We start from the raw sequence: 8,721 nt of genomic DNA, 5'->3' as shown, positions 1-8,721 counted from the left end.
CAGGGGGATCCCCACAACGAGGTGGGGAGCCCCCCAATCAGCCGGCCGAAAGGACCCGCAGACAGCACCCCCAGTAGCAGACCGGACACAGCCCCCAGTGTGGAGGACCCCCCCTAAGGAAACACTGGAAATAAAACTAAAAACTTTAAGTATAAAAGGCCTTATGTAAGAGTAAAGAGAGTAAAATCAAGGCTTAGGCATAGGGTCCACCTGGAGTCCACTGAGCTTCGTTCTATAGATGTGCCATAGAGAAGCATCTATGTATTCTGTACATGCAAACAACTGCCTAACATGTGCACTACTGCCTTGTAGTGTAGCTGCTGGCTGCATGCCCAACCCCATGGAGGGAACATGACATGGACCCTATAGCAGACCCTTGTGTACTTGTTGGTGTGGAAAGTATAACATTATCTTTAACTCTTTGCTATAGTGACTTAAAGGTGAGTACACAGACAGGTACCTCCACCACGGCCATGTAGTCACTTAGAAGACTCTGCTATTGTCCCTTGTATCATAGTGACCATGCAGGCACAAATTCTGGGCTACATGCAAGCGTCCCCCTGAGGGATCTGAGCAGACTGGTGCAGCCTTCATGCATTTTGTTCACTCCTGTCATGTCAAACTCTTCACCCCTAGAGCTGCCAAATTGATACAGCTGCCGTTGCTAAGTCCTGGTTTGAACACGTGTGCTCAATAACTGTTGTTTGAGCAACACTTCTGTTACCCATTTTAACTAGTTAGCATTACTGCTTACTACAGTCAAATGTCATTCGTACAAAACTGGGACATCTTCTTCTCCTTGAAACAGACAAAACCCGTATTTCTGTTGATAGATACGATTAATCTAGTTAGAGCTTAATGAAATAACAAAGAAAATACTCTCGCTGTTGTGTCGTCATACGTCAGAAAACAGAAAATGTGATGTTGCCAACATAAGCCCCATGTACTTTTTTGGCTTGTTGATATTTTTTTGTTTTTATTTTGGTACGTTAGTGCAATTAAACGTACACCAAGTATACCAGGGTGGTATATTAACAACAACTACGTATCTGTGGTGTCTGCATCTGTAGTATAATCCAGGCTTAAGTTACACTGAATCTAAAAATATATACCTCATGTTCATGCATTCAGATTCAGTTGATGCACATTGAGGACAAATGCAGCAGGCCAGACTTTGATGACCGACCTCACATTGTCTTCAGGACTCAGTCTGAAAGACTCTGCCTTATGTTGAATTGTACAGCTCACGATTATTTTTTTAAGCCAACAATTAATAGATTTTAGGAGCAAAACTTAAAGAAACAAGTACGTTCTTTTTCTTTTCTTTTTTTTCTTTCTTGTTTGCCCTGATCGGAAGTTGGACAATATGTCTCAACTCTTAATAAGACAACATACATTCACCCTTTTAACTGAAAGACGTTGTGGTACGAGGGTGACAAGTGGAAAGTCCGTCGCCAACCTGAGCAGTTTTTATTTAGAACTGCAAATGTGCAAAGTTGACTCACGCAGCGAAATGAACGCACAAAATTCTTCCGAATCAGTTACGCCCAGTTAATGATGAACCGATTTGCCAAACTGTGCGTTTTAGCAAATGAGTAATTTAGCGTAATCTGTGAGTAATTCCCGTAAGACCCCATCTCTTGTGGGTGCAGTTAACAGGGCTTTAGCTGAGTCTCTTACTGTCAGAGAAGGTATGCGGCGCACACATCCATCCAAATGAAGCCCACATGTTGGAGATAAATATAGCCCAGCCCTAACTTCTTTGGCTCCAGCCGTGTTTCTCTACACTACCACCCCCTTCCTCCTCCATCCCCCAACCCATCATCCCCAGGCGTGTGCAGACGTGTCCGATGAGGTCGGTGACTGTCACCCCCACCCCCCAACTTTTTCCTTCTCTCCGTATGATCTTACCTGCCTCTTCCAAGGATTAAATGTTGCTTGGCTTGTTTTGTTGACAGGGCTGAGCATCGTGCCTAAATGCTTAATAATTCTTCCCCTATATCCCTCCATGTTATCTTTATATCCTCCCACCTCCCACTATTGGATTCTTTACATTCCCCTGCTGCCTGGCGTCTGCATGCGTCACACCTGCTCAGATAATGACGAAAAGAATGATGATGATGACGACAATTGGGGGGAGTATGACAAGAAGCAGATGCATTTGTTATATTGACTAATAGCTGTTTCGTTCCTACCGTCATGTCTTTATACCAGTTTGTCTTACTTCCTCCACTGTCTTTCTTTCAGCTTCTGTCCTCTTCTCTCCCTGCCTTAATGCCTCAGAGTGTTGTGGTAGTGATTTATATCTTGTGATATCCACTCCAGACATATCTCCTCACCCTGGATGCCTCACTCCCCTCCTTTCTCGTCCCTACTGTCTGGTATCCCGTTTCTGTTAAAAGGGCACAGTAATGCCCTTAAACTAACAGGGCTTCAAAAGAGACCACCGTCAACTCCTCCCCAACAGAGATGTTGTACGCATCCCCACACTGCTCATGTTATCATTTTATTGTGATTAGCAGACAGTGACGAAGGAAAAAGAAAGAAAGCTGATCTCACTGTCTGGTTGAACCCTGCCAGACCCAGAAGTAGTTTACCAACATGTTCTGTGATCAGTTTTCAGAGCATTGCTATGCGAGGTGCACCACCATCAACTGTGTCTGGGCCCACCAACAGTGTTCGTTGGTCCTAAAACTGATCACAAGTACGTATACATTATGAGAAAATACATATAGTGTACAACTGATGTAAGTACACACCTGCGCGATATCACTTAAAAGTCAAATGATTCAAAATTGAATTGTCTCTCAATAGTTTAAATTCTAAATTAAACAGTTTAGGAAGCTCAGTGACCACAAAAAAGTCAGTGAAAACCATCAGGGCCATAGTGGCCACGCTCCTAAAATGACACCAGTGGCAGTTAAAGGGTAAAATGGTCTGCACTTATATAGCGCTTTTCTACCTTTGCGGCACTCAAAGCGCTTTACACACATTCATACACCAATGGCAACAGAGCTGCCATGCAAGGCGCTAATCTGCCATTGGGAGCCATTTGGGGTTCAGTGCCCAAGGACACTTCAGCATGTGGGAGAAACCGGGGATCGAACCGCCAACCTTGCCATCAGTGGACAACCCGCTCTACCACCTGAGCCACAGCTGCCCCAAGTTCACTGCTGTCCCATTGTAGCTGTAAAGAATGAACAGGCAAGTGCTTTAGACTTGGTATAGGGGTAATCAGTAGAAGACTTGAGTCTCTTTAACAGCTCAGACAGCGAGCAGGACGGTTCATCATGTCAGCCTCAACTGACAGCATCCAGAACAAAACTTTTTCTTGCTCTTCAGCATGAAACTGCAAGATTGCATTTTTCTAAAGGACATGATGAACATTGGGAGCACATTCTTTGGCCAGATAAGACAATGATAAATTTGTTTGGCTCAGATAGGGTCCACCATGTTCGGTGTGAACCTGCCCAGGACTACCACTGAATGCATAGTCCTGACAGTAAAGCACAGAGATGGAAATGTAGTTATATGGAGCTGCATGATTGCAAAAGATGTTGGGGAGATGACTTTTGTAGATGTCACCATGAATGCCTGTGAGTATATATCAAGATGACTCCCAGTCTGGAGACGCTTGACAGAAGAGCAATATTTCAGCAGGATAACCATCCAAAGCAAACTGCCAGAATCACACAAGAGTTTCATACTTTGTTGTGGGGAAAGTGCTGAAAATGTAGAACAAATAGACATCTTGGTAAAAACTGATATGTTATATGTATCACCAGAAGTCTCACCCTTTTGATAGAATAATTGTAATTGAATATCTTCAGGTAATTGGAACACATCCTGTTTCCTTCCTTAAAGTCCTGATGGGCATTTCTGACAATTCTCTGAAATTTCACAACAAAATAGTGTGTTAATAACCATTCTCATGTTTCATTAATCTGACGGCCCAGATATACATTAACAGAAGTGATTGTGTTTACATTACATCGACAGTCTGCATATGCGGCCATGTGTATGGTCTGTGTTCATGCCAGGCAGATTCAAGTTCCACACACACTGTATTGGTTTGACAGCAAGCTAAACATTCCATGTGACAAAAAAAAAAGAGTTCAGGTAAAGTAAAAGACTGATTTTTGTTCAGACAGCTACATCTTGTCCATATGAATGAAAACAGGAAGCAAAATTATTCCAACTATGGCCCCACCTCACTTCCTAATTTTCCCCGTAGAGCATTCTTCTGTGACAGACTTTGATAGTCCGACTTGTTTAGCCAACATGCTACAGTCTCTGTGGAGGAAGCCGTTCTCCCAGCTCTCTAAAATGAGGCCCAGATGAGCCTCGTCCACGCCAGTCAACAGTCTGCCTACTGACCCCACAGGGGACGCCCCTGTTTCTAAAATTACACCCTTCCAAACTGTCATTTCCTTTTGCAAAAGAGTTTCAATGGGACAAATTAGCACAGATAGTTAACATATGGGCCCCAAATGGAGGCTAGGAGGGGTGGAAAGTGAGGACTGGGCATGAATTTGGTCATTAGGTGTGTGTTTGTGTGTGTCTGTGTGTGCTTGTGTGTGTCTGTGTGTGTCTATGTGTGCCTGTGTCATTTGTGCACATTAATCCACATGTACAGGCGTGTAGAATTCAGGAATGCAAACTGTTGTCTGTGGGTCTTTGGTTGTCTGTCTGGCTATAGGTGTGTGTGTGTGTGTGTGTGTGTGTGTGTGTCAGAGAGAGAGAGGCATGTTCACAGCAGGTGGAAAAGCATTTGTTGACAGTTGAGCTGTTTCTCCGAACAGCCTTCTCATTGTTTGAGTCCATCTTGATGCGATGCTCTCCACCTCAAGCATCTTGTTTTTATTCTCCATGCGTCTCAGTGAATCCATCAAAAGAGCAAAAAACATTGCTCAGCTTGCTTCTCCTCCTCAAACACACAGTTTATTCTCATCATATGGTCTCACAGCCGTATGTGTGTCGCTGCTGACACATCCCCACCTCGCTCATACCAGAGCCCAAAAGACAAGCTTCTTTTTTTCATCTCCGCATACCGCTGCAGTGATGGATAGGTGTTTCACGTTTCTCTGGAACCCTCTGCTGAATTTTCCACAGCAGAGCCGGACTGCTTGTTTGGCCTTGGCAGCCAGCTTTAATGCCACGACCAGCCCTATAAACAGCCTGCAACATACACACACCTCTTGTCCTACTTTGACTTTTGTTCTGCATGTATATGAGTACGTGCTTGGCTTTGGTCCCATGTGGCCATATGTTTGTATTGATTATGTTCTCACTATGTGTGTATAACATGCATTTGCTCCATGAAATGAGACTCTTGGGCAGGTATTCGTCCTTGACTGTGTGTTATTTTGTGTAACCTAAAAGATAATTGGTACATGCGTTTTTAGGAGTACCTACACATGCCTCAGCCCACACAAACTCCAAGAGACAAGCTGGGCATGAAAATGTCTCCTGTGTTTTTGTCTTGCATGCCTGTGGAAGTCTAATTCTCAGAGGCAACCAGTTTAAAGGAGTTCCAGGTTGCTTCCTGGACACTTTCCTTGTAGCCTACCTGACCAGTAGTTTGGTGGTATTTCAGTCACCGTCCTTGCAGCACCTCAGGACATGTGCTGCTCAAAGGCCTGACATTCTGAGAACAGTGGCAGCCACAAAGGAGCCCAGAGGTCTTGCAGATTGAACAGATGGAGCTTACTTGCATGCCTTTTACTCAGTGTCTTCTGGTGTGAATTTTGGACTTGGCTATATTCAGAATGACAATAGCATAGTGCCGTGGGTTGGGCTCCTATAGCCTGTTACGGTTTGGATCTGGGCTTTGTGTTAAGTTTAGGTATCAACTCGACCAGTGCTGAGAATACAATGTACCGTGGCCGTGAGAACACCCCTGTGCAACATGTCTTAAATGTCAAATGATTCAAAATCGTATCACATCTCAATAACTGCCATTGAACGCTGTGTTAGTTTTACAGAGCAGAGTCAGTCAACAGTTGGATTTTATGTTGCGTAGAGCAGGGGTTCTCAACTGGTGGGTCGCGACCCAAAAGTGGGTCGCGGACCTGTTCTGGGTGGGTCGCGGACAGCTGGTCAAAATTAAATAATATATAATGTGTGTCTCAGGTTGGACTTATTTTTTATTTTCAAAAAACTTTTATTTTGACAGGCATGGTAACCATAGTTTGTTTGACGTTCATTTGAAGTTTGTGTTGATGTTGGGATGCAAGATGGCAAAGTGTAAATATGACCCAGAGTATTGAAAAAGTTGATTTTCATGCGAGGGCTGGACCCGAATAGCCAACTATTCATTTGCTATGCTGGAATCGGGAAATCATATATATGTTTTGTGCCCTTTTTTCTTTTGTGCAGTATTGTACATGCAGTTGTCATGGTCCAGTTACTATGCATGGTTGTATGCTCTGAAATACACGTTGCAGAGGAAACTATATTGAATTCTTAAAAAAAATTGGGTCGCGACTCAATGACCATGTGGGTCCCAGGGTGACACCAGTTGAGAACCCCTGGCGTAGAGTTAACTAGCCGCATCAAATCACATTCAATACATTTATTCAACAAACTCAAAATGCCACTAAAATATTTTCGGTTGTATAGGCAGAGAAAAGGAGACATTCGTGTTTAAGAGAACTCTAAAACAATTTTTGCCATAAACCAAGTATGTAAGAAGCTCGCTGCGGCTAACAAGCTGCTTGCTGTTGTCATATGTGTAATGGACAGACATGAGACCGGGTCAGTCTTCTCATTTATTTCTCAGGCAGAGAAAGCAGCATATTACCCAAAGTAAGCTTTGACTTGAAAACAAATGTTGCGTTAAGTTATGTTGGCGTTTTCCAAAGAACTGAACTCCAGCTATCCGTTTGGCCAAAACAAAGAAAGCGATTGCGTTCTTTGGTCAGTAGCAGGCACTGCTGCTCTGCCCGTTTCGATCCGTCGCAGCCCATCCACCTCGTATCTCATTCAGGTCTTAGTCGTGTCCTTCCCTCGTGTCAGCTATGGCTGTGTTATGACACTAGAGAAGGAAAGACTATCAGCTTGTAAACAAGGTTAATTTTAGCATGCATGGGGTGACTGGCCACAATCTCCATCAACCGGTGCACACTGTAAGCGGGATGGAGGGAACTGTGTGTGGGCAAAAACAAAATTTTGGTAGCTCATTTCCTGGCTGGGTAGGTAATGATTTGAAAATATTTGATTTCAGGTTTATCGGTCATCTGCTGGCCTGGGAGCTGTTTATGTTCAAATTTTGCAGTCGGTAATGGAAAGAGAAAAAGATGGAGATGTTGCGTAACGCGTGCATAAAAATAGCAACCAACTGTCCAAATCAAATAAGTCAGGGGTCATCATTCCTACCGGGAGAGTTTATCCGTGACATAATGCGGCTAGAGAACGAAATTATGATAATTATTAATGATAATATGCTCAGTAATTACATTATTTTTCATAATAAAGTTACAGCTGTAAAACAAATTAAACTTCGCAGTTATAATAACAACTCTTGATCTGTCATAATGGGGAACCTTAAAACTTCCTGCATTAACTCAAATATACAATGTTACGTAATGCGAGACTGAAAGATTATCATAACAACGCGACCATCCATGTTCCACAGTTTTAATAACTTTCCATGACACTAATGTTGCTGCTGTCTGTGTGTGTCTGTGTGTGTGTGTGTTTCACAGATGTGGCCGCTCTGCTGTGTACCGGACCAGAGAAATGGCAGCCCGGGCTCTCGTCCCCTTTGTGCTGGTCACCCAGGTCCCATCCACTGTCTGCTCTTTAGTGCAGGAGCTTCCTCTACAACCGGGACCCAAAATCCAGCACAACCACATCCATGGGACTCTGCTGCAGGTCTGCTCCCACGCATATCAACTTAAACCAGTACACACACACACATTACCTATACATAACACTCAGTGGGGGGGCTATAATCACAAGTGGTTTGAATGACCATAAGTATTCATTTGGAGCTGGACTCAAAACCTCAATCGTAAGAGTGTCGGTGCAGGACTTTCCAGTATGTTTTTCTCAACAGGACAGTCTGCTGTACTTCATACAAATTAACACAGATCTACGCAGACCCACACTTAACCTGGGTTGCATGTGTCATATGGATAAGACCACCTAACATATATATTTCTAACGAATAACTCCTTGACTAGCTTTTTCTGGGACTATCAGCTGCTTTACATTACCTCACTCATTTGCCATGCTGCTGATTGACATGAAAAATAACTATTCAAACTATAATTCGAAGGTCAATGAGGAGCTTTCACTCTCTACATGTACAGTGTGTCTTTTGAGATTATCGCAATATGTTTTTGATCACGTGTTATGTCATGCCATATGTCATAATTCATGTAACACCTCACAACACACTTCAAAACCTGTGGCTTCCCACTTTGCAGGCAGTCCCTGTCACTCCCACTCCCTTCCATGCTTCCCTCTGGGGAGCCACACAGTCAGAGTCTACATACCAAACATTAATGCTGTACATATACTACATTTACATTAGCATCTATTCCACATTTGCTGGCTGACTGGACATTAGTGCAGTTGGTCGGCATTAAATCTGAATTTATAACTTGATTAATCCCTTAGTTGACAGAAAGTGTTGATGTTTTTACTTAATTCGTGAATCATTTAAGTAAGTTCTTAAACCAAACTAGTGAAATCAGATCTTATAAATCAGACACA

General features: G+C 43.2%; 1 protein-coding gene across 1 annotated transcript in view; it reads left to right on the top strand.

Annotated features, from left to right (window-relative positions):
* LOC103353518 (THADA armadillo repeat containing) overlaps positions 1 to 8,721 on the top strand; it is a 62,461-nt gene that overhangs the window by 34,638 nt on the left and 19,102 nt on the right. The window contains exon 8 of the mRNA XM_008276534.1: positions 7,707 to 7,875. Coding sequence (XP_008274756.1) covers positions 7,707 to 7,875 — 169 coding nt within the window. The remainder of the gene's footprint in view (positions 1 to 7,706; positions 7,876 to 8,721) is intronic.

The sequence above is a fragment of the Stegastes partitus genome, unplaced genomic scaffold, assembly GCF_000690725.1.
Source record: "Stegastes partitus isolate 25-593 unplaced genomic scaffold, Stegastes_partitus-1.0.2 Scaffold75, whole genome shotgun sequence".
NCBI lineage: Eukaryota > Metazoa > Chordata > Actinopteri > Pomacentridae > Stegastes > Stegastes partitus.
The sequence above is the reverse complement of the archived record's forward strand: the minus strand, read 5'-3'. Positions and strand labels throughout refer to the sequence as shown.